Source organism: Gadus chalcogrammus, chromosome 8, assembly GCF_026213295.1.
Source record: "Gadus chalcogrammus isolate NIFS_2021 chromosome 8, NIFS_Gcha_1.0, whole genome shotgun sequence".
Taxonomy (NCBI): Eukaryota; Metazoa; Chordata; class Actinopteri; order Gadiformes; family Gadidae; genus Gadus; species Gadus chalcogrammus.
Window position 1 is genome coordinate 21,959,911 of NC_079419.1, and position 19,837 is coordinate 21,979,747.

A 19,837-nucleotide genomic window follows, 5' to 3' on the forward strand; every position below is an offset into this window, starting at 1 on the left:
GAAATCGAGTGAGACATAAATCGAGTGAAACATGAAGCGATCGTACGAAAGCGGGTCACATAAAAATAAGAAGAAAGACCAAAGGCAGGACTTGCTTTTGAAAGCTGCCAAAGCTATCCAGCTTTTTTACAGCCACCGCAGTGTTAGCGGGACCGTTGGCGGCTCAAGAGCAGCCGTCAACGTCGTTTGCTGTCACGTTACTGCTCCTTTCATTCCAAGTGGCTCTGGCTCAGCCAGCAGCGATGCTAATGACGTGTGTCAACAAACTGACGGAGATGATGCACAACTGGTAGTGAATATTGCTCATTCTCCTTCTTCCACTTCGGTTATTGAAGTTGATGACAATAACGATAACAATGACTGCGAGACACATATTCTTGTGGATGACCCAGCACTCTGGCCCAAGCTGCTGTGTCTTGGGCAGGTGCACACATATTCTAGTGGATGACCCAGCACTCTGGCCCAAGGGCCGCAGATTCACAAAAGCATACTATTACATAGTAATGAAAAATGATGAGAGGGTGAACAGGTCTTGGTTAGTCTAGTGAAAGTGCAGACCGTGTTTTTTGCTTTTGTTGTTGCCTTTTTGGAAAACAAAAACAACTGAGTGAGGAAGGATTTAAACACTGGAATAACCTTGCAATGCATCTAATCAACCATGAAAGGTCTGAAGAGCACAGGAAAAATACTGATAGCTGGAAGCAGCTATCAGTAGGTTTCCAGTAGGTCACAGCATATAGCTGCTGTGACCTACTGGAAACCCTCAGGTAAATGATGACATAAGGTTAACAGTCAGTGTAATGTGTCAACATAACTAATCTTATTGTTTTGTATGTTATTCTCAATTTGTAAATAGATAATTAACATTTGCATGAAAGAAGGATAGTGACTTTTGTTCATCCCTTGTATGGAGTATCTCATTATGCGACATAAGGTACAATAAACCGGTAGATGCAGGGGCCCCTAAATTACTGTTCGCCTGGAGCCCCCAAAGGGCTAAGTTCGCCACTGCATGCACTTTATATGTTTTCACAGGGACTGGCAACAGGACACGTATCATTGACATTACCAAGGTGTCATCGGCTCTTGGAACCAGTGTGTGTTCAGCCTTGATCGGAATTCACACATTCTCTGGGTGTGACACCACAAGTGCCTTTTATGGCAAAGGAAAAATAAAGACATTTTCTGTTGCATGTGAGAAAGATGAGTACCTAAAGGCTTTTAAAAGTTGAGGTACTAACTTTAACTTGGAGCAGTCAACATTTGCATTTCTTTGCCAGTATGTATGCCACTTATATGATCAGCCAGCTGCTGATAATGTAAATGAAGCTAGGTACAAGGCTTTCTGTATGACATCATCAGCCTTGCCAGAATTATCCATTCCCCCTACCACTGATGCCCTCCATCAGCACTGCAAAAGGGCAAACTACCAGGCTGCAATAATGAGGTCCTGTCTCAAACAAAATATAAGTGCTCCATCACCTGCTGGATATGGTTGGCAAATAGAGGATGGGAACTTGCACGTCACCTGGATGACTAGAAATCCGGCCCCTGACAGTGTTTTGCATGTGATACACTGTGGCTGCAAAGGTGCCTGTGAGACAGACAGATGTTCCTGTTTTTCTGCAGGATTGTGTTGCACAGACCTATGTCGTTGCCGTAGTTGTGCCAACACAAAATAATCTGAGGAACTGGAAGATAACTGTCCTGACACTGACACTGACAGTGAGGACTGAGTGTCCCTAATCTGTTATTTCTTATTCAGTTTTGTACAGTTTTATATCATATTTCATGTTTCATAAAGAGTGTTTTTATGGTTCATTAGTGTTGTTTTCATTTGTGGAAGAATTAATTAATGAATGAATGAACAAACAGATGGTCATTGGTATAAGTACAATTACTGCCTTTTATTGATGCATGGAGGTTTATTTGTCACATACATAGAAATACTACTGTTTTTTCTGTGCGAGTGTGAAGAAAGAAAGATCAAGAAATATTTTTCATAAATAGCAAGAGGGAGTTTAAAGAGCATTGTGTGAAAAAAGGTGTAATTTATGTTTTATAGTCATTGTGTGTGTTCAGGATAAGGAATGCTTGAGGAAAGAAGCTCCTCCTCAGTCTCTCTGTTCTGGTCTTGTAGCAGCAGAGACGTTTGCCTGACCTCAGTGTTTTGAAAAGTCCATGGTCAGGATGTTAAGAATCCTTTACAATACCTTGGGCGCTGGTAGGTAAGTCTTTTCTTGTAGGTCTCCTGCAGAATATGGAGAGATGCTCTGATGATTCGGTGCTGCAGTCACAGGCTGTACAGTTCCCATACCAAGTGATGCTGTCAGGACACACAGCTGATGGGTGCGGATGCTCTGAACTTCCTCAGCTGATGTAGGAAGTACAGTCTTTGCCTTGATTTCTTCGGTGTGCTGGGTGTTCACAGTCCATGTAAGATCGTCAGTAATGTGTGTTCCCATGTATGTCAAACTTGATGTAAATGACTTAACATAAAAATAACATTATCGTATATTTGCCTCATTGTTATTCTTGGACGCGGCTATGTATACAGCACTAATTAGAATTAATTTAGCCCACTTTTGAGGATGTTCGGGTGTTTTCCTCTATCATTAACGTTGTTTCTAACCACACGGGAGCTGCCATTTTTCCATTCTGTTGTCATAAAGCAGCCTTCTCATTGGTGTAGCATGATCACGTGTCGAACCGTGGCACGGCTCCCGACAAAAATCGTATTACGCTCTGAAGTCTCTAGTTCTGCATAAAACAAAGCCACATAGACAATCGACTGGAAAATCAGCGACTTTCTTTTTTATAAGCTAAAGATTGTGTAGATGCCAGTGAGTGGAACGGGCTGAAATGAAAACCGTGTTCACCTTACGGCCTATTATCTTGAAGACGCACTACGGGACAGATTTGTCTGTGGATTAAAGACTGAAACAGTTCAGAAGCGCCTTTTAACCGAGAAGGATCTCACTTTTCAGAAAGCAGTGGATTATGCGGTGTCGGCAGAGACAGCCACACGCGACGTGCAGCAATTAAGCAGTTCACTTAAAGTGCATGCAATAAGTGCCAACAAAGGTGACCAATGCCGCAGGTGCGGGAAAATGAACCATACAGATGAAGACTGCTGGTACAAAGATCGCGACTGTTACCAGTGTGGGAGGAAAGGCCATACCAAACACATGTGTAAGAGTAAAGCCAGAAGCAGCCAAGACAGAGAATGGAGACAGAAAGGTAATACAATGAAGCGCAGTGTTAAAGACAGAAAGAAGAGAATTCATCATGTTGATGCTAGGAATGTTAGTGAAAGTGATGAGACTAAATCTGACACTGACTCTGAGTTGGGACTTTATGCCTTGTCTGAAAAAGGGAAATATTCCAGAATCTCTGTGCTGCCTAGAGTTAATGGAAAGAAAATGGAAATGGAATTGGATACTGGGGCTGCTGTGTCTTTAATTTCTTGGGAACTGTATAAAAGCAAGTTAAGTCAATTACCTCTGCAACCCACTGAGATAATGCTTAAAACTTACACTGGAGAGCCATTGGCACCAGAAGGGGTGATCAAAGTACAAGTTAAGTTAAATAAGCAGTGTGCTGTTTTGCCTTTGTACATAGTGAAAGTTGATGCACCTCCACTGTTTGGCAGAGAGTGGCTGAGAGTTATCAAACTGAATTGGAAAGACTTGAAGACAGTGCATGCCTTTGAGCAAAGAGAGAAAGACAGCTTGAAGATGGTGTTAAAGAGACACTCAGCTGTGTTCTCTACAGAGTTAGGCACACTGAAGCAGATTAAAGCCACACTGACTGTTAGACCTAACAGTATACCTAATTTCTGCCCCCCACGTAAGGTGCCCTATGCACTTCGACCTCGAGTTGAAGCCGAGCTGAAGCGCCTAACTGAGCTTGGGGTGATCTCACCATTGGAGAATAGTGAGTGGGCCACACCAGTGGTGCCAGTTATCAAGAAGGATGGCACAGTTAGACTGTGTGGCGATTTCAAGGTCACCCTCAACCAAGCTCTCTGCTTGGATAGATACCCATTACCACACATTGAAGACATTTTTGCCTCTCTAGCAGGAGGGCAACGCTTCAGTAAGTTAGACTTATCTAATGCCTATCTGCAGATGGAGGTAGAAGAGAAGTGAAGGAAGCTGCTAACTATCTCCACACAGAAAGGGCTATTCCGCTTTAATCGCTTGCCCTTTGGAGTAGCGCCATCACCTGGCTTGTTCCAAAAGGCTATGGATCAAGTACTGCTCAGACTACCTTACACACACTGTTACCTGGACGACATCCTCATCAGTGGTCCTGATGAACAGACTCACCTTAAAGCACTGGATTCAGTCCTAGGCAGGCTAGAGGAGTATGGCCTGCATCTCAAACAAGAGAAGTGCCAGTTTTTCCAGGAGTCTGTGAAATACTTGGGCCACATCATTGACGCGGCCGGGCTCCACAAATCACCGGAGAAGGTACGTGCTATTGTGGAAGCATCAGCACCACGTGATGTCAGCCGTTCGTTCCTGGGAATGCTGAACTATTATGGACGCTTCATTCCTAATGTATCCACTGTCCTTAAACCATTAAATGAACTGCTAAACAAAGGGAAGCAATGGCAGTGGACAGTAGACTGTGAATCAGCTTTCCAGAAAGCAAAAGCACTCCTAGTATCACAGGAAGTATTAACGCACTACAATCCTGAGCTGCCCCCTCGCCTTGCGTGCCATGCTTCACCATATGGGGTCGGAGCTGTGCTCTCGCACGCTATGCCTGATGGAGAGGAACGACCTATAGCTTATGCTTCACGAACACTCAGTAAGGCAGAACAAAACTATGCCCAGATAGAGAGGGAGGCGCTAGCGATAGTCTTTGGAGTTCGCAAGTTCCATCAGTACCTCTATGGTAACAAGTTTACCCTACTCACTGACCATCGCCCGCTGACCTCCATCCTGAGTCCAGTGAAAAGTACACCATCAATGGCTGCAGCCCGAATGCAGCGCTGGGCACTCCTCCTATCAGCGCATGAGTATATCATCGAATACCGTAAGGGTGCACTACATGCAAATGCAGATGGACTTTCACGCTTACCACTCTCCCACACTCATAAAGAGAAGCTAGGCGCAGTAGAGGTGTTCTACACCTCTCAGTTGGACACACTACCAGTCAGTAACACCGAGATCAAACGTGAGACCCTGTCTGACTCCACTTTATCTCGTGTCCAGGAAATTGTCTCCACTGGTCGTTGTCCATCTGCAAAGGATGCCGACGAAGAGCTGTCGCCCTATCTGTTGCGCCGGCATGACCTCACCATACAACAGGGATGCCTCATGTGGGGTATGAGAGTGATTGTGCCTCCTAAACTGCGCCCCCGGGTTCTGAAAGAGCTCCACTCAGCACATCCAGGAGTAGTGAGGATGAAGAGCTTGGCACGCAGTTATGTGTGGTGGCCCGGCGTCGACTCTCAAATTGAGCTTCACGCCAAATCCTGCCCCCCGTGTCAGAGCATACAAAAAGCACCTGGGTTAGCTCCTCTACACCCTTGGATGTGGCCATCCAGTCCTTGGGAAAGGATACATGTGGACTTTGCGGGTCCATTCGAAGGTCATATGTACCTGATCACTGTGGACGCCCATTCCAAGTGGCCTGAGGTGCATATCATGGACAGCACCACAGCCAGCAAGACCATACAAGTGCTCAGGGGACTTTTGAGTCGCCATGGAATTCCGCACATCCTTGTGAGCGACAATGGACCTCAGTTCTGTTCTGAAGAATTCAGTGCCTTCCTGAAGTCCAATGGAGTCAAACACACCCGCTCAGCGCCGTACCATCCTGCTACCAATGGCTTGGCAGAGCGTTTTGTGCGCACATTCAAACAGGCCTTAAAATCATCTAAGGGCACCGGGATGGTGCAACAACGCCTTGATACGTTCCTGCTGGCATACCGCAACATCCCCCACACCACAACAACGGAAACGCCAGCCATGTTGTTCCTTGGACGCAGGCTGTGTTCTCGTCTGGATTTCCTGAAACCCAATATTGCTGGAACAGTGCACAGATCACAGGATGCCCAACAACAACGCCGCCACCAACACTCAAAGGACAGGCAGTTTGATGTTGGGGAGCCAGTCCGTGTGCGGGACTATAGGAAGGGGGAGGAGAAGTGGACACAAGGTATTGTTGTGGAAAAGACAGGTCCAGTATCGTACAGGATAAATGTGGGAGTACCAGGGGTATGGAAACGCCATGTGGATCAGATGCTGACACGCCCCGATCCAGAGCTGCAGCAGACTGCAGTGAACCTTCCAGTACCAGAGGACTTACCCCCGAGTGATATCTGCACCACACTCCACTCTAATACACCTCACACACAGGAGCCTGACTGTCAAATTTCTCAGCACACACAATCTCCACACCAGTCCACTGACTCACCACAGACTGTGCTAACCGGTACTCCGGTAACAGAGACAATGAGACGCTATCCTGTGAGGATTACTAAACCGCCCGTACGTTACGGTGCGGAGTGACCACATTGTTTATTGTAATATAATGTTCTGAGACATATTGTTTGCAGTATAAGAAGACATCCCCTCATTATTATTTGATGTAAAAAAAAGGAAAGCTATAATCTTTTCTGTTGTGTTAAAGTAAATATCCTTTGTGTTGATTGACAGCATATCTTAGCGGGGAGGAAATGTTATGTATGAAGCTGAAGGTGCTTCGTTTATGGTGACCACTAGGTGGCACCTCTGACTTGTATAAATTCCTGTGCACAATAAACCAGCCTCGCTGAAGTTGTAGAACAAGATAAAATGTTTCTGTGTTGATCTCTGTATGGGCTGTGAAGGATAGTCACGTACAGGGAACATAACATAAACTTAATTACTTTTATTTTATTTATTGAAGGCTTGCACAGGTGAACTAGGCGATCGCCTAGGGCGGCAAATGCGTTGGGGGCGGCAAAAGTGTTGGTGGCACCCCCTGGTGGCAGCCTTAATTGATGAATACATTTTAATGAAACAAGCGTGTTTTCTAAACACGTTTCGAAATGGATTGGAGAATGGGGGATGAACAGTTATTGAATCGTAACAGACCAGCAGCAGTAACAGACCAACTGACGGATTAAAAAAAAAAAAGAAAAAAAAAAAGAATACATATATTCTCCCCTTATCACCCGCGGGCCGGATGTGACATACAGTAGGGCCGTGTCCGGCCCGCAGGCCGTAACCCTGGCATCCCTGCCTAAGGGTCTCTTATATATCAAAGGGGGTCACAAAGGACGCATGCGCATCAACCTGTGGCTCCAGCCCTGCAGGGAATGACTCAGAAAGTGCTTCATCTCGTTGCACCTCACCCAGCGGCTCGCTTGCAAGATTTTGGCCTGAAGTTCTTCCCAGACCTACACCGTAGCCATCCAACATGCATACCTGAGAATCAGGCCTCTCTTTAATAATGACAAAAAGTTACGAGAGAAATACACATTAACTTTTAGACTTTTAACCACTAGTTTTTCACCCACTCCGTATCCAGCTTGTTCCTCGCTTAAAGCACCCAGGCTACTATATGCGGCGAGCTGGGGCTCTCATGTTCTCCCCTGCGGTGTATTCCTTGTCCGCATCCCCTGCCATCCAGTTGTCATACGATTCATGCAGACTGGTTTTGAACGGCTGATTCCATGGATGTACTTTGCGTGTGCCGTGTTTTCCCGCCGATGTGGCGTAGCTGTATGGTTATGCTGTTGAGAGCTTAAATAAATGCACTATATAAGTTGACTATGAACAATTATTGAAGTTTAACATTTTGACTAGAATTTGGCGTTAAAATCGCCAAATTCTGACTTGTACATTAATGGGCAAATTTAGAATCATTAGTTGCAAAATGTTGCAAATTTGATTCTCTATGCAAAGCCCATCATGTCGATATTGCTGTTTAGTGCTGCTCTAGTTTGCACGGATTCAGGAGACCCGCAGTGAATTCAACCCGGTCCACACGACATTTGGTAGGCGCATGAGTGTTTATTTGACTACAGGCTTTTCTAATGTCTCATTTTGGCTGCTGTATGTGGTGCACTTTCCTATCCTTAACATAAACATTAACCTATTCAGTTGGCCTGCCCTGACGTGAGTCAGACATGACGATTTGTCTTTCCTTTACTTCTCAAACTACGTGACAATTGCATGTTCATCAGCCCGATTTTCAAATTTCCTCGGGAGTAACCCCCAAACCCCAGTTTTAAAAGGACTCTAGCTTCTGGGCAACAGCCCAAAATATGTGCTTAAAATACGTAACAGTTATTACTCTCGATCTGAACGAGCTAGGAATACTCAGCTGTGCCGAGCGCACGCCCCCTTGGCGATTTATGTATGCTGCTGTCGCCTTGTTGTCCGTGCGAATCATAACGTGTTGATTCGTCGACATTGGGGCAAAATGTTGGATCACTTTCAACACAGTGAGGAGCTCCAATGCGTCTATATGCAGGGTCACGGGGGGGCGGCCAAACGCCGCCCATTACGTAAAACTCTCATGTTCCTCCCCAGCCCGACAGAGAAGCATCCGTGAACACTGAGATGTGTGACGTTGCTCTGCCCAACGGCACCCCTCTCATGAGAGTTCGGGGATCGCCCCAGTGGGTCAAATCAGGGCCCACTGATAGGGGAATGGTCACCGGGTCGATGCACAGGCGAGAAAGCCATCTCTGAAGCCGCCTCATGTGAAGCAGCCCCAGCGGCACCACCGTGTGAGTGGCTGACATCATGCCCAGCAGCCTCATGACAGAGAGGGCTGTCACGACGCTGCCCAGGGAACAGCGGCGGAGGAGAGACCACAGCGTCTCCATCCTCTGCTGTGAGAGCCGTGCTCTCATTACGGCTCAATTACCAGCTTTTTTGTTTGAATAGCTGCTTCCTCCTTGTACGAGCCATCAAAAGCAGATCGTCCAAGTAGAACAGTACTCTCATTCCTGTTGCGTGCAGCGGCCGGAGAGCCGTCTCCACGCATTTGGTAAACGTTTGTGAGACGGTTGTACTGGTAGTGTGACCCTTGGAATGAGAAACGCAGGAATTTTCTGTGTTTGGGGATCACTGTGACGTGGAAGTAGGCGTCCTTCAAATCTATTGAGGTGAACCAGTCGCCCGGTTTACACACTGTAACACTCGTCTGATTGTTAATGTGAAACGGCCTCTCCGCAATGCACTGTTTGAATAGGGCTAGATCGAGAATCGGTCTCAGCCCTCCTGTTTTCATGGGTACCAGGAAATAACAGGAATAGAATCCCTGCATTTCCTCTCCCTTCGGGACTGTGGAAATCACTTTTTTTTCGCTAGAAGCTGCTGGAGCTCCGCCAAAAGTGACAGCTGTTGACCCTTGGATGACAGCGTTGTTTCCACAATCCCGTTGAATCGTGGCGGAACGGAGGTGAACTACAGGGTGTGACCCTTGCTGATCAGCCTGTCCATCCATTTGGCCATGGCACATGCGTTCAGCCATTCTGAGTAATGCTCTGAAAGTGGCTGTGCAGCCTCTTGTTGTGATGCGGCTGACATGGAAACGAGCCACGCTTGAGCCCCTGCCGCCGCGGCAAGGGGAGGGCGGGGATTACAATTTTTTCAGTGCTACGGCTCACGCCTAGGGAAAACCCAATAGCGATAGCCTTAAAAGGCGAAGCCTATGCGACATAGAACTGGCCTCTCTGTGATGGTATGGCAGAGGCAGAGCACGGCGTTGCTTTTTTGAAAAAACTTCTGAGAGTTTTCTTCTTTGGGGGCTCTTCTTCATGAGGCTGTGAAACAGTGGCCTCAGCTGCACCCTGGTCAGACAGCATTTTCTCCACCTCAGCCATGGCTCCGAGCTTGATGTCCTCAATAATTTCCTCTGCAATGTATGTCGTTTTGAACCTGGGATCCATGAGAGAAGCCATGTCCAGCAACTTGTCTGTTTCAGGGTCGGCAAATTTCTCCTTCAGATAGTCCAGGATGGAGACTTTGATCGACTTTGTCAGTGGAGTGTCATCCTCCTGAACCGCCGAGATGCTGGACTCAAAGAGATGGAGCACAGGCTTGACGTAGGACACTGTGACATAGTCTTCACCTGATAAAGCATCGGTGAATTTGACTAGGGGTTTTAGAGCCCTATGAACAGATTCAAGGACTTCCAGCTCCTGCCAATGAAGAACAAGATGCCTTGTTTTTTTGTCGGAGCCCAAGATTTTGGAAACGGCACGCTACTGCTCCAGCACCCTCTCTATCATTTTCTGGATCCCCACCTGGTAGGAGACTCGCTGATCAACTGGTGTTCAGGAATGTTCAGCTCTTGCTGAGCTTTGGCGAGGTCTCTCCTTCTCTTCCAGCTTAAAGAGAAGCTGCTCACCACCTTTTTGCATAGGCTGACAGCACGGTCTATCCGGGGGTCTTTCATACTTCTCTCTGAGATTAAAAATAAACAAACATTTTAATGTTATTATATTTGTAAAGAAATCCATAATTCAGCAACAATCATTTAGATTTTTAAATGAACTCAAACTTCAAATCGTTTTTCTTTCAATATACACATGAATATGCATTCATACACTTATTGGGGCCATATCTTTGGCCATGTAGTGTGTGACAGCGGCAGCAATTTCTTTCCATTTCTGACTTTTTTTTTTAGACGGGACTGCTTTGAAAAATGACGAGCCCAAAGTAATTTGCTTCTGGGCTGGTTGTTATTGTGTTTTATTTGATGTGGATGGAGATTGGGCCATGCGCTGTTTTTGGCATTCTTCATTTGGCAGCGGGTGGCTTTTCAAATGGTGAAATAAATTTGTGGTGCTGCTTGCTCTGGTGGCAATGGTTTTGCGGCATATTTTACATATTACCGTTTTTTGTTCCACATCTTCCTTTCTGTAGCCAAACCACTGCCAGACGACGGATCCAGTGCTATTCTTTTCGAAGCCAAATCCTCAGACTCCAACCTTTTTTCTCTCTCTCGCTGTTCTCACTCACCGGTCGCGTGTGTGACTATGTCACACACGCGACCGTCACACACGCGCGTCCATGAGAATCTCGCGGACTCGCAATGGGCGTGGGGAGAAAGTGTGTTTAATGCATATGAGTCTGTGAGGCAGAGAGCCACAGGAAAGAGCGAGTGAAGGGAACACTAACGAGTATGCAGGCGGCGGCAAAGGAACATATTACGTGCCAATTTGTATTCGATGTTCGCGACAGGGGCATTTTAAACATCTTGCGATACATCGCATATATTCGATATATCGCCCAGCCCTATCTGGAAGTATGGAGACTGTTGAACCAGTATCTACAAGCAGATCTGTGGTAAATTACTGACCATCTTTTACGTGAAGAGACACGGGACAGGTAAGACGTTGGGTCTGCGACACAGTTGGAGTGGGAACAATGCTTAAAGGGGACCTATTATGCTTTTTCGACTTTTATGACCTATAAATGTTGTTATAATGATTGATAGTCATGTTTAACCATGCACAAAAAACCATGTAGATTTTCGGGAAACTCTTCCTCTCATCTGGGCGCTTTCAGCATTCTCTGTCAATGCTCGGTTTTGTCCTATGTTCCCCGAGCGGGGAACATAGAACCCGGGAACATAGGACCCGGGGAACATAGGGATGACCCCAGCACCACTACCCAAATCCCCCCCTGGAACCGCGGAGCCGTCACATTTACATCAGCATTAAACGCAATAAACCACCAATGTGTGAAGGTAAATTGGGGTTCTAGCTCAAGCAGGCAATTTACCTTGGACCATGCGGCGGTAAAATGCGGACCGTGCAGCGGTAAAATGAACAGTAATGGGCTATGGGCGCACTCACACTAGGCTTTCTGTACATTGCCCAAGTCCGTTTCAAACCTATACCGTGCTCAAGTTCGATTGCTCCTTTTTTTCAAGTACTTATGACACTACCCGCAACACGTAAACTGATCAACACGCATTCACACATCTGTTTTTGTTGAGTATGACGCACGGTGCCGGCAACAGCGTCTCGTCATGAGACATATTAATCACAAACAACAAAACCTTTCAGTTACTTGCATGTAAACATCCTCGTAATCGGTTAGGTACCAGTCGATATGCTCCATAACCAATTCTCTGCCGTTAACCCATACATTTTGCATGACACAAACGGACACTGACAGCCACACCCACTTCCTGGGTCCCCAAGCATTTTGAACCCCGGGCAACACGAGCACCTAGAAATGCAATCATTGCCTGATTGGGATGCAGGAACATGACTGTTTGTAAGGGGGGACGGACGTTATTTGCTATGTTTAATTATAATGGTATTTTGCATTGTGCAACAGTGAACTTTATCATCAACATTCAAACTGTTAACATGTGTAATGAAGTGTGTGGTTCAATATGACTTCATTATAAAATATAAATGTATTATGGTACTTGGGTCGGTGAACCCCCATGGTAGTTGGTATCTACCATTTTAGTTAATTGGTTGGCTTTATTTAAGCCCTGTATTTTCTGGTTTCAAGGGGGTTGGTGGAGGTGTCACGTTAAAATTGTACCGGGGGCGAAAATTGTACCGGCCTACGTCTTCAGTTGTTTACATCTTGACAACCTGCCTGGCAACAAACGACGGGATCGTCTGTTGCCGGGCAGGTTGCAAAAAACTTTCGGCTCATGTTTCCAAAAGACGAAATAACATAATACAGATAACGGATCGCTAGATAACACTTGTTTTTAATTTATATTTGTATTGTATTTAATTGGTTCTTGAACATTCGCGTCCTACGTCATTTGACGCGATCGCCCGTTTCCCGGCAACAGACGATCGCGTCGTCTGTTGCTATTCGATTAAACAATTAAATACAATACAAATATAAAGTAAAAACAAGTGTTATCTAGCGATCCGTTATCTGTATAATGTTATTTCGTCTTTTGGAAACATGAGCCGAATGTTTTTTGCAACCTGCCCGGCAACAGACGATCGCGTCGTTTGTTGCCAGGCAGGTTGTCAAGATGTAAACAACTGATGACGTAGGCCGGTACAATTTTCGCCCCCGGTACAATTTTAACGTGACAGAGGCATAGAGAGACGGCTTGCTGTGAAGCTGGTACATGTTCGGTGATTCTCATGTTAATGGAACTTTGCAAGTGAGCAACCCTCTGGTTGATTTTTGGTTTTGTTTATTAAAGTATTTTGTTTGGCGTTGCCATTTCACTTTTCAAGCGTGGAAAATAAATAACAGTTTCTCACCTAACTTATGCTGCTGGCTGAATTTTTGTGGCCTACTCAAGATCTTCATTGCGTCCTAAACGGCTACATCCCGAAGTGGAAGTGAGTCGGGAGGCTCATTGTCACAGAGGCGCACGGAGCTTTTGGCCGTGATATTATCTATACAATTATATTATATACTATTTTATATATAGAGCTCCGGGAGTCGCAAACGGCAACAATCACTTTCTCCACAATGCTGCAGTTCACCACGGACTGCACTGCACTGAGTTTGCCGGTTGAACGCTGATTGGCTGTTACGGTACATATGTCACTCAGTGGCCACGATGTTGCGCGCTGATTGGCTGTCATCACGCGAAATTCACGCCAAAGTTGAAATATTTCAACTCGAACGAATTTGTCGCGCCACAAATCCTCGTGAATGCGCTCGACTGTGCAGGGCGAAAGTGTGGTGTGACAACAAAACTTGTCGCTGGTTTTCTCTAGCGAATAATTCGCCCGATACGCGTCTCTAAGTACACTTTCTATGGGATCTTGTCGCCCCGTCGCATTTGGTGTGAACGCAAGATACACTCGTTGAATTTCAGCCAATGAAAGACAGGAATGCATCACAAGTTGCAAGGGTCGCAGCTCTCGTTCAGTCAGTCACTCGTTCTTGGCTTGTAGGCTGTAGCCCAGAGTGAGCCTGAGTAGAGTGATAAATTCAGATGCAAACATACAGGTGTTTGAATCAATATGGATGTTAAAGTTGCCGAGCAACAATAAGCGAGAGGAGAGAGATGAGGCTATTATGAGGACTTCAGAGAAGAAGGATGAATTAGGTTTGGGTGGCTGGTAAATGAGGATGACATTCATTGAACAGGCTTAAAATGCTAGAACTTCAAAAGATGAGACTGTAGGGAGAGTGACTTCTGTGACGCTGAAAATCGGTTTGAATAGTAGTGTTACTTCCCCATGGTAACTCTTACCATGGCAGTGTTTCCCACTTGGGCAATTTGGCTCTTCCCTTTTTGCAGCAGGTGCACCTGATTCACCTGATAGGCCTATAAAAGGAGGTAGACATCCAGCCTTTCGGGCTCTCGCTGCCTGGGTGACAGCAGCTTCTGCTGCCAAACCCTTTTCTTCTCTATTTTGGTTTTGTTGCTCATTCTCACTACACAAGTCCAAACACACTACACATAGTTAAGCTGCCATCTACACTGATACTTCATTTCCTTGTTAGGGCCTATATTTTGAATGAATATATAGAAACTTGTTCACTGCGTGTCTCCCAATTTGTTATGTCATGCTTGAGCCATGCGGTAGTGGTGCCGAGATGATGCCTCATGAAACGTCAAAGCCTCTCAGCCAGATGAACCACCAAAGTGGTTCATGCTCGAAGCTTCAAATGAGTACGCTAGGTACATCTAGTGGTGAATGAAATTATGACAACCCAACCCAAAATGTGATTTTTGCTTCGTGTGCCGATACAACATTAAATCATTTGAGAATTGAAGTCACTTCAGTGATACATGTGTGTGAGTGTGCCATTCATAAAATGGCACAGAGCTCATGCTAGAAAATAAATCATTTGGCAAAAGTGTGTCTTAGCAGACGCTTTTATCCAAAGCGACTTACATCGGTAAATACACACATTGACACACCGACGGCAGAGTCAACCATGCAAGGCGACAGTCAGCTGTCAGGAGCAAAGTGACAGGGACACAACAACATAGAACTCCTCCTGAGCTAGGAGGAGCTGGGGATTGAACAAGCAACCTATCAGTTACAAGTCAACTGATCTACCTCCTGAGCTAAGCCGAGCCACCCTGCAAGATAACTGAGAAGGAGTTAATTGAATAGCCATTAAAGTGTTCTGGACAGTGGTTATTTAATTCTCTTTTTGGCAAACTCCATGATGAATAATGAACGTGATATTTCGATTGATATTACAGAAAATGCAATGCTCAAACTACTACGATCACAGACTAGTGGTATATTGAATATACCACAAGGTTGTGATCGTATACGGGACATCTTTATAGTCGAAATCTCCCGCCAATACTGAACCCATATTTCGAAGCAGTAGCCCGAGGCGAAGCCTCGAACGTCACACCCTACGTCATTTCGCCAACGTGAATCCTACTCGAAGCGGAGCTTCGCTGGGGGAGGAGCCGACATACTCGACACACGCCTCGATGCCTCGACGCAAAACGTAACATCACTACCATGCGGTCATAACAACAGCAAGACCACGACGGAAGGGGCGGGGTTTGCAAATGTAACCAAAACCAGCGGGGATGTTTGATTAAAAAATCCTCAGGTTGATGCCAGGTTTCAGTTTGGAGAACATCTAGTGAATTGTGTAGAACTGGGTCATATAGGATGGGGGCTTTGTTGTTTATTGATCAGTTGTTGAGGGGAGCAAAGTTGGGTAAATGACAGGGTGGTGTGAGGGGGACACGCTGAAGAGGTCTTTCTGAGGTTATCCAGGTTAACAGTGCGAGCAGGTAGAGTGGAAGGGGGGCAGTGGGAATGCTTAGTGTGGATGTTGGATACCGTATGGATGGTGGGGTTAGTGGAAAAATGTAGGTGGCTGGTCTTTTTGCGGCCGCGATGGAGATGGCGACGGCGACAGAGGTTACCAGCAGACTTAGGCCCCGTCCACACGAAGCCGATTACGTGGCGAAACCGCAAAGGTCTTGTACGGTTCGGCCTTCCGTCCACACGAAGCCGGCAAATCCGCTGACCGAAATCGTAAACTTCTGAACTCACCCCTCAAATCTACCCGGTTTCGTTTTGGATTCGTGTGGACGCCTGAATCCGACTGAAACCGTAAACCATGACGTCATCGCCACACCCCTCGACCCTCTAGCCAATGACTGCTAAGCCCGCGGAGTCTCAGAACTCACAACAACAAAGATGATGGCGGACTACAGGCTTGTAATCGTTCTGCAGCAGATCATGTCCCTTGTTGGGTTGCTAAGCCATTATTTATTGAGACTGTTGACTGATTGTTTGTTTGTGTTGTTAGTGGTTCGGGGGGCAGCCTTTATGCGCATGCTCGCCTCTTCGTCTTATTTAATTTTCTTCTGGATTTCTGTAGCAGAAGCAGCGCCCCTTATGGGCCTGGCATGTGTACTACAGCGTTTCTACAGATCTACCCGGTTTCGCTTGACTCCGTCTTTACGGAGATACTCCGAAACCGGATAGATCGAAACCGGAACGGCTTCGCCCGTTTCGGCTTCGTGTGGACGGGGCCTCAGTGGAGATAAATGCATTATGGGATAACCGGTAGTTTTTATTGAGGCAGGGAGAGTAGGGGAGGGGAATAACAAATATAAAGGAATAGGGGGACCAGCTAAATCCATTTGATATCGGGGGGGGGGGGGGGGGGGGGGTAAAGTTAGTAAAAACAGTAAAGAGCTGAGTAGTGGTTCCATTGCAGCAGTTGACAGGTGGGTTTAGTGAAACGATAGAGGCAGCTCGGAGTACAAACGGGATGATACATTTAGCTACTCATGGCACTGTTGATTGAATGATGGGGAAAGCATCCAGGGATGGGGTTATCCAGATATTGTTTATTGTCCAGGGAGTCCAATGGGGGAAAGTGTCCAGGGAGAGGATAGTCCAGGGGAAATTGGGGACACAGAGCAGAGGCAGGGCAGCTCCACCATCTAACCAACAAACCATGTGGTAATGGCTAACGCTAGCTACTCAGCAGTTAGCCAGTTAGCAGGGAGGGCTGGGCAGCTATGGACGAAGGCAGGGGAACAGAAAAACAGCAATTCAACATAGCCAACGACAGACGCTAGGAAGAAGGAAAGCAAGAAAAGAAGAGACAAAGGGAGAAACGGCAGCCAATCACAGCGCCAGCAGTGCTCGCCGACACAAACACCAGCGGTAGGTCTGTTGACCTACCGCTTCGAAATCCAGCTTGTTCTTCGGGCAGCTTGGGGTCGATCACTGGGTTTAGACATGCCAGGATAAGATGTTCAGGGCGATAACCTTAGCTCGGCGCCAGATCTTTGTTAGATTTCTGCTTGGATGTTGTCCTAGCTAAAGGACATTGGTTTCGCTTAGGAAGGCCACATAGAGGCTGTCTTCTTCCCGTTTACTTTCCCCGTACTTTCATTGAAAACAGTTTATTCAGATTCATTGCGTCGATCCTCAACCTCATCGTCATTTGCCTCGTCCTGGGTCTTCCCTGAGGTCTCCTCCCCACTGGACGTGCCGGGAACACCTCCCAAGGGAGGCGTCCAGTGGGCATCCTTAGCAAATGCTCGAACCTCCAACTGTCTCCTTTCTAAGTAAAGGGGCAGCGGCTCAGATCTGAGTTCCTCACGGATGGCTGAGCTTCTCACCCTATCCCTATGGGAGACGCCAACCACGCTCCTGAGAAAACCCATCTCGGCCGCTTGTACCAGCGATCTTGTCGTTTTGTCATCACCCATCCCTCATAACCATAGGTGAGGATAGGAGAGAATATCGACTGATAGATCGAGAGCCTTGCGGCTCAGCTCTCTTTACGTCACAACGGTGAGATAAAGCGAACGTAATATCAACCCCGCTGATCCAATTCTCCGGCCAATTCTCAGCCACAGGAGGCATACTCAGTTGGCTAAGGGCCATCTCCTCAGCCTCTGTGAGGGCTGCAGGTGGTGGACCCCCTCCAGTCTTCCGGGCATCTGCTTTTTTTTGATTTGCTAACCTGGAGGAAAATGTTACCCTAATATTCAGTAAGCGTTCTTTTGAAGACAATTTTATATATATATATATCTATACATATTTTGCCTAGGTGTAGCCTTCTAATATATCTAAATCCTATTAAATATTGGCAGTGTTGGGGTGGCTGAGAAATGTACTACTTACATTTACTGCTTAAATATAGGCCCATCACATGTTGAATATAGCTGTTAAATTAGGTAGAGCAGGAAAAACAGAATTAAACATTAAACCTGTTTGAACTATATTTTTGTACTTCATCTTCATTTGCTGCCAGGTCCTCTTGGGGCAACTACTCGGGTTCCTGCATAAATTGACACACACACACACACACACACACACACACACACACACACACACACACCACACACACACACACACACACACACACACACACACACACACACACACACACACACTTATTGAATAAGTGGAAGATATTAAACTTTTATTTTTATTTTATTAATTTATTTTGCTCACGCATTGACTTGTTCAGCTATTTCCTGCCAAGCTCTCTCGCGCGCTCTCGCTGCCGTGGCGGTGTTGCTTTTTTTTGTTAAAATGGGTAACTGCTCGGCATACGCGTTCATTAGAATTTCCAATTCCGTGGGGGGAAAAGTAAGTGGATCTACGCTTTTGTTCCATGTTTCATCATGTTATCAGAGATCCATTGATGATGGCTCTTTATAGTCAACTCAACAGGCACGCCCTCAACCCAGAGTATTCATGAGGTCGTTTACATTGACCATTTATGGTTAAAAAGGGGAGTGTACAGGGCGGAACGTGAAGCTGATTCAGCTGCGCACACTTGTAGGCACTCTTTTTTGGCGCACGCAAAACTTGGCTTTTGGGCGTACGTATACTTTTAGTAACAATCCCACGCACAGTTTTATAAATGAGATCCCAGGTCTGTCCAGAATGTTCCCCCATTCCCTGATCCAACTCACCACCAGATGGTGGTCGGTAGACAGTTCCGCCCCTCTTTTACCCGAGTGTCCAAAACACTTAGATCGGATGACATGATCACAAAATCGATCATCGAACTTCGTCCTAGGGTACCAGGTACACTAATGAGCACCCTTATGTTCGAACATGGTGTTTGTTATGGAAAATCCATGACTTACACACAAGTCCAATGACAAACGACCGTTGAAGTCTCTCAGCAGAGCTATGGAGTCCCCTATTGGAGCCCCATGCAGGACTCCATTCAGGGTCTCCAAGAAGGCTGCATACTCTGAACTGCTGTTCGGTGCATACGCACAAACAGAAGTCAGAGTTCCCTAGACGTAGGGAAGCGACCCTCTCGTCCACCTGGGTAAACTCCAACACTGCAGCACTCAGCCGGGGTTTTACGAGTAGCCCCACAGCCGCCCGGCACCTCAAGCCCCTGGCAACTCCAGAGAAGAATAGAGTCCAACCCCTATTTGTACTGTCTTGTAGGAGCCTTATAATGAGTGTATTACATGAAACATACCACACCGCATCATTATGCATCAGAGAAATTTTGGCCAGATGGACACATCAAAATTTGCATCATAAATAAGTATCCTAGAATTGTTACCCTCTACCGGCTCTTACCTCTGCCCCATCCTACGGATATACAGTGACCATAATGGCATGCAAATATATCTGATTGTGATTGGATAAACTTTGCAGGCTAATATATTTTCATTTTTATGGCTTGATCTGTCTAGAATTTTCTGTAATGCAATTAAAATTAATGTTGCCTTTTTGCAAAACACAAATGCCTACTTGCACCGTATGTTTCAGTACAGGCCACAGTAGCCATTGGAGATGATGTTCAGTTGGTCTTCAACTCCACCGCTAGAGGCTACTTAATCTACACAAATGAGCTTTAGGGCACACTCACACTAGGCCATCTGTACCATGGGGGGAGGGGGGGGGGTAGAGGTGTTGCTGCGCTGTCTCCACAGAGAC

General features: G+C 46.2%; 1 protein-coding gene across 1 annotated transcript; it reads left to right on the forward strand.

Moving 5' to 3' along the window:
- Positions 1–4,994: 4,994 nt before the first annotated feature.
- Positions 4,995–6,852, forward strand: LOC130387939 (uncharacterized protein K02A2.6-like). The gene is made up of 2 exons (XM_056597230.1): positions 4,995–6,174; positions 6,848–6,852. Exons 1-2 carry the CDS (start codon positions 4,995–4,997, stop codon positions 6,850–6,852), a joined length of 1,185 nt encoding a protein of 394 aa, XP_056453205.1.
- Positions 6,853–19,837: the final 12,985 nt, after the last annotated feature.